Source organism: Erpetoichthys calabaricus, chromosome 14, assembly GCF_900747795.2.
Source record: "Erpetoichthys calabaricus chromosome 14, fErpCal1.3, whole genome shotgun sequence".
Classification (NCBI taxonomy): Eukaryota; Metazoa; Chordata; class Cladistia; order Polypteriformes; family Polypteridae; genus Erpetoichthys; species Erpetoichthys calabaricus.
In genome coordinates, this window is record NC_041407.2 from 52567585 (window position 1) to 52583653 (window position 16069).

Consider the following 16069-nt stretch of genomic DNA (forward strand, 5'->3'; position numbering starts at 1 on the left):
GAAATAATTTTAAACTTAAAAAAGTGAGTATACAAGATATGACTTATCAAATAAAAAAAGTGCTGCATACAGCCAAGAATAAATACCTTACCTCAGTAAATTTGTTGAGAGTAGAATTTGTTGGATTGTGAGTTATTAAAAATCTCATTGTTTCAAATACAATTTCCACAGGTGCTGGACGGCTCATGTTGGCAAATAAAACACCAAAAAAAAATATATATATAGGCTGTAAAAATATCAACAAAAATAAAGTAGATTTTTTTTTAAATTTATTTTGAAGATAGGACAGATGGATAGTTCTCACTTTGGCTCAAAGAATAGCTTTATTAATTTAAAGTCTGTAGTTGAAAAGTAAAAATGGTTTAAAAAGTTAGCAGATTTTAAAAATCTGCCTGCCTTGTCAAAAAGTAGAAAAAAAAAGTTGGGAAGATAAGGAAAAAATATCCTTCTAACATCAAAACAAGCTGCATATGTTTACCCCATTCAGGATGTGTACAATAATCTGGTCATTACAGAGAAAGTGAAGTTACAGGGCAGATGTCACTACTTTGCCAGTGGCTTATAAAAAGAATTGATTTAGACCAAAGGACGCCACTCCAACAGGCTTCTGTCTACAGGTCTGTTCTGCTGCTGTCTTGCTATGAAGAGCAAACAATTCACTTGTCTGCAAAGGCAAGGTGCTGAGCCCGGCAGAAATCTCTGCTGACATTCACAAACGCCATAAATGTGCAGCCCAACTCGGCACAGAAATACTGTAAAACAGAAACAGAGAAAAAACACAAGTATTAACAGATCCTGCAAAACACATCTAGTAAACAATATTAGTCTATTAATGGATGCTTTGACATTTTGAGCAGAAAATCTATTCATTGGTCTAGTCTGGTAATAAAAGAGACTTGCAAAAGCCTTTCTGTTTAAATTGTAATAAACCACTTCTTGAGCAAGCTGTTAAAACTGATCTATATCAAAATGTACAAACAGGCTTTTATGTCTGTGAATCCACTACATAATTTGAGATATGTTTTTTTTTTTAACCTAAAATGTATATTTAATCAGAATTTGCCTCTTACTAATTGAAATGAGGTATAATTATTCACAAGTTTGAATGTTTTAAAAGAATATGTCCCTGCTACAAATATAAACAGTATACAGAAATTGTACTGGTGTAGAAATAAGCAGATCCGAATTATAGGACTTATACCAAGGTAAAGTATGTTCAAGTCGGTCAATGGGAAATGAACTACGATAATAAATATGGGATTTAGATTGAGGAGTTTCACTAGTGTTGCAGTGAGTCACGGTCTAGTGCAAACAAGGAAGTAGGCTTTATACCATGATTTGATTTATCGTTCAATAAAAATGCTATAATTTGGTTGGGAGTAGTGGTGAAGAACAGCTGGCTCAATCCTGAAAGGAAAAACAGGAAAGTTTTCATGGTACTGTGCATAAGTAATCAAATTAACCTAGGCGAGCAAGAGTTCAGAATACTTTTGTCTTTTCTACTTACTTGGGAGATGATTGATTTTTTTTAACAGATCAATTTGCATGGACACTTAAATATAGATTGCATGTGGTTCTGTTGCCTTTTGATTTGTTAACATTGTAAACACTGTTACTGTCAAAAGTGCACAATATATTAGTTAATTTCTATGTTTATGTGTTAATGTGTGGGTGAACGATTATGACAAAATTAAGAACTGAGGATTATTACCTTTGGTATTATAATTGTGATCATTTCAATTGCCAGAACTACAATGAAATATGTACTTTGTCAGCTGCATGTACTGTATTGTGCACACCTGTACATATGGTAACAGTAGAATCTTCATTTTTAAGGGAACCACTTTAAAAATGTCAATGTAAAAATTGTAAATTGTGTATTAGTAGAAAAGTTAAAAATATGGTGTCTAATATATTCTCTTTTTATTTTTACAATAAAGGACATTAAAAAAATACTTGTGTCACTGCTTGTGTAAAACAATACATGCTGTAAATTAATGAGATTCAAATAATTATGAAACTAAAATAAAGTATAACACAAACAATTCTTTTTTGTTTACCCCGACTTGACTTTTAAAAAAACTGCCATCACACCACCACTCACTATTCAAATATGTGGAAAATGTTAAACAAGGGAACACTAAATTGGATTTATGTGAATGCAATAATCAAAATACAAAACACAATGTTAAATAGCAGTAATGTACAATTACGATGTTACTATAAACACAAATTGAGAGCTCTATTACACAGGTATGTGAACAACATTAAATGCATTAATACAGCAAGCTCAAGAAGCATTTTGGTGGTAATACACTGTTACATGCTGCTGCCAAAAGCCCTGGTGTCCAATTCAGACTGAATCCTTGAGCAGTTGTGACCTCATTTTTGAGGAAAATACTATTAAAAAAGGCATTCTCATTTAAAGAGTGCAGGCAGCATTGCATGTGTCGGCTTTTCCATTTAAACTTCTTATCAATAATGAACCGATAAGCTCACAACAGTTTCCACTGTTCTACTTGACCACAAATAGGTTGTGTTGCATAAAGTATTGGCTGCTTTAGATCCACTTCATTTGGAATAAAGAAAAGGCATGAAACATTGGAAAAAATAATTGCAGGAGGAAATAACTTTCATTGTGTACAGCATTGTGCCACCAGCGTGAGAAATAAATGCGATTTTAAAAGGATGAAGATAGGGAGCATACTTTTTAAAAGATATTAGGGATCAGACTCCTAGAAATGCATTAAGCATGGTCACTCGTAATTGTACATTTGATGTGAGTGCCTCTGAGTGATTCGTTGTTGAGAATCAAGGTGCCACAAATGGCAGCCTCAGTTCAGTGCTCTCTAGTACTAGGGGGCTTCGCTCGCCAACCCCTGTGTTTGGTTAATTGGATATACAATTTTACATTTTTTTTTTTTTTTGAATTGTTTCAATTTCACTATTTTCACTTTTACTTTAAAGCTTCATTAAAAACAATATTTTTCGGAGACACATGACAACGCAACGTATAACTGCCCGTGAGTGAATATTGTTTCTGTTTCTGTAATAAATAATCCGAGTTTTTCTGTTTGTCCCTGTGATTTATTGATTGTCATAGCAGAAGCTATTCTCACGGTAAACTGTAAACATTTTACTACGAATGGCATATCACGATCTCCTTTGGTGTGTAATGTTATTCGCGGAATATATACATCACCTTTCTTTTTGCCTGTTAAAATTTGCATCGCTTTTCCGAGATCATCAATATATACCCGACCGAATTGTGTACTCTTTGAAATTTAACTTGTCGTTCCTTTAACTGTTGTGGGACCACAGATTCTCATAGCATATGGTCCATTATTGTGTAAATCCACGTTTTGTCCATTGAATGATGCGAATGCGAAAAGACTTTGTTGTCTACTCTTTTTTTCAGACCTCAATTTGTCCTGGTATTTTTTTTAATTACACCTGGTTCTGATGATTAATCACCTTTTGTTTGCGGTAATGCAATCGTTTCTATCTTTTCTTTGATACTGTAGTGACTGACATGATAAAGTGTCACAAAAGTTTTACTTGAACAATCGCTGACTTCCTAACCCCAAACACAACTTTCTAGCACCCTTTCCAACGCCCCCCCTTACCGCATCAAATCAATAGCCCGCTATCAGTCCTCCGTGCTGTACTCCGCCTTCCCTCAATCGGACCTAACAGTCACTTAAAACCAAAAAGCCCTCAATCTGTCTGGGACGCTACAATACTTTCGAATTTTACTGCTTTCATATTCTGTACCTTTGTCTGCATGTGTATCGCGCCATCGTTTGTTTGAGTCTTTCGAATTCCACTGCTTTCATAATCTCTTATCTGCCTTTTTTTCTCTCCAATGCCTTTGGGTCTTTATTCTTCGTATTGTCCTTATACGCTTTATATGCGCTGAGAGCACATGATTTGTGTGTACTATGTGCTTTTATACGATTGATTTTTTTTGATGGGTGTGCTCTTATATATTCCGTACTCTCTTTGTGGACGTTAGCGGACCCCGTAGTGTCTTACGTTTGACTCTGGGGTGCAGTGCAGAATCCTCTTTTCTGTGTGGTTGTGTCGTTAGTCGTTAGCTATGGGCGCGTTGTTTATCCAGGCGGGCTTGTGTTTGTATATCCGTCAGTCGAGCTCGTTCGTTTTGAACCCGTGCCTGCTTTGCTTCCGCAGTTTCAGACGCGCGTTGTAGGCACCTGCGTTCATTGATCTTATCCAGGTGGGCTCGTGTGTGTATCGTTGTATTGTGTTTGATTTTGGTGTAAAGCATTCAGCGGTTTGTACAATCCCAAGCAGCACATTATTCCTAACTTCACTCCGCAGTAGTGCCACTCACAATATGGCGGGGACACCTGCGCCTTCCGTACTATCTCGGGTTTCACTATGCTGTATAGTGTGGACGTTTGCGGCATCCGTACTCTCTCTGGTTTGACTTTCGGCGGGGCGCCGAATCCTGTTGTGTTTGTTTGTTCTGTGGCCCTTCTCCGGGGCCGTGTGTTAGTTGAGCCGTATTGTGTTTGAATTTGGTGTTAAGTGTTCAGCAGTTTGTACAATCCCAAGCAGCACATTCGTTTTATTTGCTATTTCTGTTAGTTGTGCTGTACGCGCCTGCGCAGTATGTCTCATGGTCCCATCGCCGTGTACCTGCGTCCATGCCATCCGGTTACCTGTGTCCATGCCATCCGGTTTACCATTCTCGGTTAGTAATATGGATTTGGTTTACTTGTCCTGTTGTATGGGGTTCAACTGTAATCAAGTATATATGTGAAGAATTTTTGAATATTTGGCAATTCACTTTGTGTGATTTTACACCGGACTTTTCACAATTAAGAACTTTTCTGGATATCTTAGCTGGCGGAGCAGCAGTTGTCAGCACCAGAGGTAGACACAAGTATTGCAAAAGGAGGAAGCACACTGGTGCATTCGTTAGGTTAAGACAGCAGGGTTTTTTTTAACAGCGCTCCCAAGTTTACATCTGGTGAACTCTGCTCTTTAAGCAATAAAATGGATGAACTGTTACTCCTCAACAGAACTTACAAGGACTTTTCACTTTCTTCTGCTCCGTGTTTCATGGAAACCTGGTTAAATTAATCCATCCTGGACTCGGCATTACACCTACTTGGCTTTTAACTTCCCGGGTCCTCTCTGTGTGGAGAGCGCTTTGAGTAGTGAGAAAAGCGCTATATAAATATAAAGAATTATTATTATTAACTTTATAGAAAGGACAGTGCATAAGAGACATCAGGGAAAAGAAAAGGAGATGGAATCTGCTATTAATGAAGGTTGGTGTCACGGTGTTAAGTAAAATGTACTGACCTGACTTAGAAATGCTTTTTGTTAACTGTAGGCCTTTTTATTCACCACGGGAGTTTTCCCCATTTATACTGGTTAGTGTCTACGTTCCACCTCATGCCTGTATGAGTGCAGAACTACAAAAACTGGCTGAACAGATAACAAGCATGGAGCAATACTATCTAACTTCCTTCTGATTATTCTAGGGGATTTTAATAAGGTAGGAACTTCCCAAATTTATGCAGCACAGTAACACACTGGATCATTGCTATACAGTGTTAAAGCATGTTTCCCATGCAGCTTTGGGTTTCTCTCATCACTGTTTGATTAATTTGCTCCCAACCTATAGCAGTAAGTTAAAATCTGCTAAACCTGTGATTAATACAGCGAAAAGGTTGTCTAATGAGGCAAAGCTGAAGCCGCAAGCCTGCTTTGACTGTATGGAGTGGGGTTTCTTTGAAGATATTGCTGCTAACTTAGATGAACTGGTAGACACAATAACATCTTATGCAAGCTTTTGTGAAGACTTGTGTGTCTCCACCAAGACCTGGTTAAAACTTAAGAATAGTAAACCATGGCTCACTGTAAAACTCAACTAGCTTCATCAAGCAAAGGAAGCTGCCTACGGAAGGGAGGATAGAACACTCTTTACACAGGCAAGGAAAACACTGACAAAAGAAATCAGATTGGCTAAGAAGAGATACCCTCAAAAGCTGAAAAATCAGTTTTTAGCCAAAGAACCTGCATCAGTGTGGAAAGGACTACACAATATTACAAATTACAGGAAACCATCCCCCCATACTGCACATTTAAATCACATTTTAAAAAAACCCACACATTCTCATACTCAACCTGCATTAAATATCTCTGAGGAGGGTGTGTGTTGGCTCTTCAAAGGACAACACACTAAGAAAGAAACAGGTTGAGAAGGGGTCTCACCCTCCGGTTTTAAAATCTGTGCTGATCAACTAGCCCCTCTCTTCACTTAAATTTTCAACAAATCATTAGTGTTACGTGTAGTTCCCTTATGCTTCAAACAAGCCACTATCAAACCAGTCCCCAAAAAAATCCAGTATAACAGAACTGAATGACAACAGACTTGTTGCTCCGACATCTGTGGTCATGAAGACCTTTGAGAAACAGTGTTGGCTCACTTGAAGGACATCACAGCTCCCTTGTTGGGCTCCCATCAGTTTGCTTACAAAAACAACCAGTTGGTCAGTGAATGATGCAGTCAACATTGGAACTACATCCTGCAACATCTTGACAACCCAGGGACCTATGAAAGGATTCTGTTTGCGCACTTCAGCTCTGCTTTCAAAACAATAATTCTGGAGCTCCTCCACTCGAAACTCACCCAGCTTTCTGTCCCGGTCTCTACCTGTAAATGGATTACCAATTTCCTGACCAACAGCAAATGTATTTCCTGTAACAGCTAAGGAAGTTCAACCTTTCACAGGAGCTGCTGATTCAGTTTTACACAGCAGTCGTGGAGTCTTTTCTCAGCTCATCCATAACAGTGTGGTTCAGATTAGTGACTAAATATAACAAGAACATGCTACACTGAATAAGCAAGTTTACCTAAAAATATAATTTGTGCCAGTCTGCCCACCTTAAAAGACCTGTATTATTCCAGAGTCATAAAATGGGCTAGGAAAATAATTACTGACCCCTCACTCACAGGCCACAACCTTTTAGAACTTCTATCAGCCAGGTGTTACAGATTAATATATGCCAAAACAAACAGATACAAGAACAGTTTTTTTCCCCCCCACAGGCGATCAAGCTCATAAATAGTTAGCTTCACCCGACCCCAAAGGACCCCCCAGTGTTTAGTTCAGCATTTCTTGCACTGAGTTGCACTCTGCACTTTATACAGTATGCGTGTGGGTATATACTGTATTTTACACACACACACAGTCTTGTGTTTATTTTTTTTATCTCAGCTGTGTTATTAACTATTATGTGTATGTCGATTACATAACTTGTAATCGGAGAGTCACCAAAACCGGAGTCAAATTCCTTGTACGTGTGTAGACTTGGCCAAAAAACTTGATTCTCATTTACAAGCGCTTTCAGGTTTAGTGAATGTGTCTGTGCTTAATTACAATACTCACTTGCTGTTTAGAGCAGTCTGTAACTGGGTAAGCTTGATTCCTGACAAAGCAGGAGTACTAAATGATATGTAGTAACTGCCACTTCTTGCAATTAGTATATCGCTACAGCCATAATGATAATCATGGTTAATATATGATTAATTGTGCAGTCTTATTTTAATCTGTGGTAACTTTAGGGGAGAGGGTGCATTATGACCGACACTGTTTCTGGAAATAAACTCATGTGCTCATATTGTGGCTTGAAATTGTCTTTAAATATTGAAGCTTATTATTACTTCTGCATTTTAAGGGGGTGGTCAGGGAAGTGAGTAGTTATTACAAATTAACTACTCAACAGTGCAGGTATATATTTTCCTTTATCACATAAAACTTTGCCTTTTTCATACAGTATTTACTAGATTGTAATACATTCATTGTTCTATATTTTTACGCCTCTGAATTTGAATATATCCTAAAAATAAAACAGAATGTTGATAGTTGTCAGGAAGAAATTAAGTATACAGTGGTGCTTGAAAGTTAGTGAACCCATCAAAATTTTCCATATTCTTGAATAAATATGACTTAAAACATCATCAGATTTTCACATAAGTCCTAATAATAGTAGATATGGAGAACCCAGCCAAACAAATGAGACAAAAGTATGCTTCATCATTAATTCATGGAGGAAAATCACCCAGTATTATATATCTATATCTGTGAGAGGCAAAAGTATGAGAACCTAGCAGGTAATATGAAGGTGAGTTTAGAGTTGGGTGTTGTCAATAAATGTCATGGTTGTCAATCAATGTGATGAAAATCAGGTGTGAATGGGCACTCTATTTTAAAAGAACGGGGTTCTATCAAGGAATTCATTTTGAAATGTGCTTGTGCAGCATCAGTGCATTATTCTACCAACAAAGGACATTTCAGAAGACCTCAGAAAAGGAATTGTTGAAGCTCATTGTGCTGAGAAAAGCTACAAAAAAAAAATCTCTAAAGCGTTTGGACTGTACCAATCCACAGTGAGACAGACTGGGTACAAATGGAGGAAGTTTACGACTATTGTTACTCTCTCTAGGAGTGGTCAACCAACAAATATCACTCCAAGGGCAAGGCCTGTGATTGTCTATGAGGTCACAAAAGAACCAAGGGTAACTTCTAAGCAACTAAAAGCCCCTCTCACCATTGGTTAATGTCCATGATTCCACCATTAAGAGAGAACTGAGCAACAGTGGTGTGTGTGGCATGGTTGCATCCCCTTTACAGTTTGCTGAAGATCATGTGGACAGCCTGAAAGCTAATGGAGTAATGTTTTATGGACAGATGAGACCACCAAAACAGACCTTTTGGGGTCAAATGAGAATTGTTTCATTTGCAGAAAGAAAACCACTGCATTCTACCATGAAAACCTCATCCCATCTGTGAAACATGGTGGCGGAAGTATCATGCTTTGGACCCGTTTTGCTGCATTTGTGCCAGGACAGCTTGCCATTCTGGACAGGAAAATTAATTCTTAATTATACCAGCGAATTCTAAGGGAAAATGTCAAGGACATTTGACCACAGACTACATTTCAAGAGAAACTGGGTCATGCAGCAAGGTAACAACAAGCACACAAGTTGTTCTACCAAAGAGTGGTTGAAAAAGAATAAAATTAAGCTTTTGGCATGGGCACGTCAAAGTCCTGACCTTAACCCAACATAAATGTTGTGGAAGGACCTGAAGCACCCAGTTAATTTGAGAAAACCCAGCAACATCCCCAAGTTGAGGCAATTCTGTATGGAGGAACGGCCAAAGATCCTCCAAACCAATACGCAGGACTGATCAAGACCTCCCGGAAACATTTAGTTGCAGTTATTGCTGCAAAAAGGGGGTTCACAGCAAATACTAAAAGCGAAGGTTCACATACTTTTGCCACTCACAGATTTGTGACACTAGATAATATTTCCTCAATAAATAAATGACCAAGTATGATATTTTTGTTTCATTTGTTCAATTGTGTTCTTTACACCAACATCTGACAATGTTCTAGGTCTCATTTATGAAGGAATATGGAAAAATTATGAAGGGTTCTCTAACATTCAAGCACCACTGTAGTTACACATGTGTTCGTACTGTTGCACTTACAGTCAGTAGCTCTGTGTGGATTTGTTTAGCATGTTTACAAATTTTAAATTGCAATTATTAAATTCTACAATGTCAGGATCTCAAATTAAAAAAAACAAAAACATTATACTGAAATTGTCAGTGATGATGTTGGCAAGACTACCGATTGGTTTCAATACAAAATCTGAAATTATGCCATTAGTTTTGGTCTTTCTGTGAGGTGGTCTGCTTTATTTACTTTTTGTTTGATATATAAAGCACGCTAGTGTCTGAAGTGAATTAATAACCGATGTCACCCAAAAACTCCAGCAAAGGATACAGCGTTATCAAAGTAGGAGTGGGGGAGCACAGCGATAGAGGAAAACTCTGGCAACATATCACATGTCTCAGTTGGCTCTATTTTTAAAATTTTTTTTTTAATTTCCAACTTAATGAAACCATATACAGTACTCCGGGAAATCAAGTATATAATTAAAAGATTAAAGTAAAAGGGACTTTAAAATCACAGTGCTTATGGACAACTTCAGAACACAGCAAGAGAGAAAAGAATGGGAAGTCAAACTCATGCTAAAATGTCTCTAATCAAACAATGTTATAATGTGTTACACGAGTTTTATGGCCAGATATGAGGATTGTTTGCATCGCTCGGACTGACAGACAACCTTATCCGGCCTTATACAGGATTACCTTATTTTTCTGAATATCCCCTGCATTTCTATATAACCTGCACATTTTGTCTCTCTCAGTAAAAACATTAACTGGACAACCTGCACCCTTGGATAACCAGCAATAAATAAATAAATAAATAAATAAATAAATAGAACATCTGAACAAATTAACCTGCAACCAACAGCTGCCTGCATGCGCAAATTACTACACCACTTCTAACTGTCGAGATGCTCACGATAAAAGTTATTCATTACTGAACAACAGCATTGGTATTTTAGAATAAAATAAATGACACTCTCCATCTAAATGATATTTGGCCCTGATCACGAATTTTGTTCTGTCACGAAATGGCAAACTTCACATTACTAGCCAGCCACCTTACCCAAATGCGTCTTAACTTGTGAGTGCAGCGCTTTTGGGTGCAACAAAATTCTCCCAGCCTTCCTGTTCTGCATGCTCTTTGATGAAATTTTTTTTACATGCACCTGTCAGGAAACAGTTTAAGTCCAGTTTGGATAATGCTACGAAAAGAGGTGTCTTTAGGATTTTCACCAAATCCTTTAAGTGAGAATTTGATTTTTTTTCCAGCTTCAAATAGTACAGAATATCAGTTAGCCACTGAATTATAAAAGATGGGCTTGAATTCTTTCAGTTAAGTAGGATAAGTCTACATGCTAGTAGTGTGGTATGGCATTTACAATCAAGTTGTTGTTCTCCACTTTAGGCCCATCTGCCCAGCTGTTAAGGGGTCTGGATTGATTGTAAAATCAAGACTGTCTGAAAGGCATTTGTCCAAAACTACGTTCATTTGGTGCACTCCCAAAACATGTGGCCCACTCAGGCTGGATCTAGATTGCAGCATTCACAAGTTGAACCATGCCCTGGATAAAGTTGGACACCTTTAAATGATTTAATTGTGATCAATGAAATATTTCAAGTTGAATGATTGAATGCTTTGTGCATATGAAGCTAGTCTATTCTAAGCAATTCTATGCATGGCTGCCTTTCAATCCTTCTATGAGATATTAAGTGAAAGGTCCTTCCCCCCACCGTACCCCAAGATCTTTATAAGGGAAAAACTTTAAATTGATTTTATATATTGTTTAGATACTGTCTGAGTTTTCCAGTCTTCAGTATTTCTTCTGGAATAGAAATGGATGGGAAGTGTGGAAAATTGGTGAAGTTCTGATTTGAAAGTAGTGGAGAGATTGTGATGCTGGAAAATTTTAATCGTAATTGTTCATAAGATGCAAAAACATTATCTATATACAGCTCTCCAAGTGTTTTAATCCCAGATGTTTTCCAAAGATTAAACACTGTGTAGGTTGGAGGGGGTTGAAAAAGGTGATTATCATTTAGAAATGTTTTTATTCAGCCAGGTTAAACAGCTATCCTCTCCCAAAAGAAGCCCTTGATGTTTTGGAATTCTCGGTACCATAAGGCAGATTCAATAGGGTGTCCTTTCTAAACGGGATTTCTTTATCCACTCCTGCTCCAAAAAACAATGTAAGCGTGAAACATTTGTTTTTTAAAACAAACTACTAAGTTTAGAGGCTCACGGGGGGCTGGGTAAAGGCTCTCGATCAACTGTGTACTAACCTGGTAAACCAAAGAGAACATGCTAGATGCTTTAGTATTTGTGTTTAGGGAAAGACATGACGTATTTATGAAATGCTTGGTTACAAAGCAGATAATGTACATTTCCGTGTAAAGTAAGAAATTAGGGGAAAAAAAAAAAAATGAACAAGTTATAAGCACTTTGCTCTTTAAAAATGCACTGCAACCAAAAAACAAAAACACTGATAAGAAAACTACATACAAAAATCATATGGCACAAACATATTAAATATGTAGCACACAGAATATTTTTATTACATCATAACATTCTAAAGTAACCTGCAGAAAGACAGATTACCTTCCATGATGTCTGTTGTAATAAGTTTTGTAAATGGAGTTTTGCAGACGTGTATGGGGAAAAAAATATAAAAATGTTTTCATATTTTTCTGTTGTCTGTCTGTCTGTATGAAACAACTCGACTCCCACTGGATCACTTTTTTAGTTATGTGCTCTTTATTTTTCAATGAGGAGAGCACACATGAGCGCTTTTTAATCACACTGTGCTGAATGAACAATTTTTCTGCAACAGAAGGAAACTCTGACCGACAAAGGAGAACAGGTGGTAAAATGACATTAAACATGAATGAAAAAAAAATGTTTTTCACTATTTAGTTACATTAATCATCAATGTTAAATTCACTTCTCTAGGATGAATTTATCAAGTACATTGTATACGGGACTGTTCTTTTCATATCTACACTTTAACATTGGAGTGTTTGCTGTGCACAAAAAACAAGGTCTTTAACAGATCTGATGCACACACAGTTGTTCGTAGTTGCACGTATGCATCTCTCTCACCAGGATTGCTTCCTACATGGTCAAAAAACTCCTTGGTGGCAGGGCCCCGGGGGTGGATGACATACGCCTGGTGTTCCTCAAGGCTCATGATGTTCTAGGACTGTCTTGGTTGACACATCTCTGCAACATCGCACGGACATCAGAGACAGTGCCTCTGGATTGGCAGATCGGGGTGGTGGTGGTCCCCCTCTTTAAGGAGGGGGACCGGAGGGTGTGCTCCAACTACAGAGGGATCACACTCCTCAGCCTCCCTGGAAAAGTCTATTCTGGGGTCCTAGAGAGGTGGGTCCATCAGACAGTCGAACCTCGGATTCAGGAGGAACAGTGTGGTTTTCGTCCTGGTCGTGGAACAGTGGACCAGCTCTACACCCTTAGCAGGGTCCTGGAGGGTGCATGGGAGTTTGCCCAACCAGTCTACATGTGTTTTGTGGACTTGGAAAAGGCATTTGACCGTGTCCCTCGGGGAATCTTGTGGTGGGTACTCCGAGAGCATGGGGTACCGGACCCCCTGATAAGGGCTGTTCGGTCCCTGTACAACCGGTGTCAGAGCTTGGTCCACATTGACGGCAGTAAGTCGAACCCGTTTCCAGTGAGAGTTGGACTCCACCAAGGCTGCCCTTTGTCACTGATTCTGTTCATAGCTTTTATGGACAGAATTTCTAGGCGCAGCCAGGGCGCTGAGGGGGTCCGGTTTGGTGGGCTCAGAATTGGGTCACTGCTTTTTGCAGATGATGTTGTCCTGTTTACTTCATCAGGCCGTGATCTTCAGCTCTCTCTGGATCGGTTCGCAGCTGAGTGTGAAGCGGCTGGGTTGGGAATCAGCACCTCTAAATCCGAGACCATGGTCCTCAGCCGGAAAAGGGTGGCGTGCCCTCTCAGGGAGAGATCCTGCCTCAAGTGGAGGAGTTCAAGTATCTCGGGGTCTTGTTCACGAGTGAGGGAAGAATGGAGCGTTGAGATCGACAGGCGGATCGGTGCGGCGTCCGCAGTGATGAGGGCCCTGCATCGGTCTGTCGTGGTGAAAAAGGAGCTGAGTCGTAAAGGCAAAGCTCTCAATTTACCAGTTGATCTACGCTCCTACCCTCACCTATGGTCATGAGCTATAGGTAGTGACCGAAAGAACAAGATCGCGAATACAAGCGGCTGAAATGAGTTTCCTCCGCAGGGTGTCTGGGCTTTCTCTTAAAGATAGGGTGAGAAGCTCAGTCATCCGGGAGAGCTCAGAGTAGAGCCGCTGCTCCTCCGCATCGAGAGGAGTCAGATGAGGTGGCTCGGGCATCTGATCAGGATGCCTCCTGGACGCCTCCCTGGTGAGGTGTTCCGGGCATGTCTAACCGGGAGGAGGCCCCAGGGAGGACCCAGGACACGCTGGAGGGACTATGTCTCCTGGCTGGCCTGGGAACACTTCGGGATTCTCCCGGAAGAGCTAGAAAAAGTGGCCGGGGAGAGGGAAGTCTGGGCATCTCTGCTCAAGCTGCTGCCCCCGCGACCCGATCTCGGATAAGCGGAAGAGGATGGATGGATGCTTTGAGCATCTGGAATTTAAACTGTACAGGACAGTTTATATAATTCATTCTTCTGGATAGCTATTTATGATATAATGTACAGTCATGCACCAATTTACAGTTAACCAAGATGAGGTTATTCATACTCATGGTCGTGGCCAACAGGAAGACAATAGTGACCCACACCAGACCAACAGAGCCTCAACTGTAATGACCTTTACACTTTGTAACCAACAAGTTTACTGTCTATATCAGGGGTGTCAAACTCAATCACAGGAAATACAGTTCAGGTTGTAGGCCAGACAGAATTAACATTTATTGAACAGTCAAAATTAGTATTTCTGATAAAAACACTGTCAATTTTAAACAGACTTTTTCCTCAAAAAAAAAAATTAGAATTTAAAATAATTGTTTTCTTCAACAGTAACAAACAAAATGAGAGTATTTAGAATGTGAACAAGCTGGTGAAAACGTGCAAATCTTTCAAATAAAAAATTGTTGCAATTTCAGAAGGGCAAAACAAATTAAAAAAAAAAAAAAAAGAACAACTTTTGAGCTCTGCCATTTAGTGTTCTCTCTCATGTCATTTTATTGAGCTATGACATTTAGTTCTCTCTCATGTCATTTTATCCAAGCCAGAGGCTTGGTATCTTTTCTTGGCTAAAAGGAGGAAATAAGGTGTTCATCAGTGAGCTGACTTGTGTCTATGTGTTCATCTTTATCACCGAGAAAAGCTGCTCACACAGGTATGTACTATAAAATATGGAGAGCATTCGAGCAGCCTGTAGGCAGAGTTGTGACATTGTTTTAGGGATGAAACTGGGGAACTGTGCAGGCCCCACAGAGTTAATACTTTGCCTTCAGTGTGCCATAACACTGGAGTTCCATCAGCTCCATCTGGATGTTTACAGGTGCTTTCTCCATGTTAACTGCAAATGAATATCTGAACAGTTCAAAATTAAATTTCTGCGCTTTAAAGTCGGCAAAGCGCTGTGTGAACTCCATGCAAAGTGTGCTTTGTTTATCAACAAAACAGGCAGATGGAAAAACATCGATGGAGACCTCGTTTATGATTTTTTGGCAACATCGAAAGTGACTTAAGATTCCCTCTCTGCACTTGTGTCTCCCACAGTTGTAGCTTGACCTGAAAAGCTTCCACTGCATCATACATTACCATAATCACATAGTCCCACCCCTGAAGCCAGAGGTTTAATGCATTCAGATGTTTCATTATGTCACACAGAAAAGCCAGCTCATACCAGAAAAGACTGAAAATGGCAGTGATTTAAGCCTTTGGCTCTTATAAAGTTAACAGTCTGTGTTATAGTGCTCTTGATGTTTTCCATCTTCAGGACTTTGCAGCATAGTGTCTCCTGGTGTATGATGCAGCGATATACGGTATTAACTCACCTGTGCTATTCTCCCTTTGCATCTTCTCCCGCATCTGTCCCACTAATCCACTCTTTTCCCCACACATTGCGAGCGCTCCATCCGTTCAGCAACAGTATTTCTGCTGTGGCTTACATTTGAAAATACCTGCTTTTTGTCTGGACATAAGACTTTGCACACTTTCATCACATAGTGCCTCAAAAACTCTCCATCTATAAGTGGCCGGGCTGATTTGGCTCTCTCTTTCACGGCAGCTTCACTTTGTGATCTTGCTTTTGTGAACATAGCCTGCTGTGAAACCAGACGCTTTTTAAACTCTTCTGCCTTCTGTAACTTCTGATATGTCCAGGTTTTTGTACTTGTCCAAATGTTTTGTTTCATAGTGCTGTCTTATGTTATAATCCTTAATTACAGACACAGCTCCACAAACGAGGCACACGGGTTTACTTCCAATGTCTACAAACTGGTACTCTGCCTCCCACCTGCTTTGAAAGTCCCTGTTTTCCAAGTCCATTTTTCAGTTGGCAATTTTGGGGGCCAGTTTAAATGTGATTGTAAAAGTGCTAATTGATGCATTC

At 39.3% G+C, this 16069-nt stretch overlaps 1 protein-coding gene across 2 annotated transcripts in view; it reads right to left on the reverse strand.

Annotated features, from left to right (window-relative positions):
* ptp4a2b (protein tyrosine phosphatase 4A2b) overlaps positions 1–16069 on the reverse strand; it is an 83756-nt gene that overhangs the window by 38870 nt on the left and 28817 nt on the right. For both annotated transcript variants that reach the window (XM_028818409.2, XM_028818410.2), the window contains exon 2: positions 92–752. In XM_028818409.2, coding sequence (XP_028674242.1) covers positions 92–187 — 96 coding nt within the window. In that variant the 5' untranslated portion in view covers positions 188–752. The remainder of the gene's footprint in view (positions 1–91; positions 753–16069) is intronic.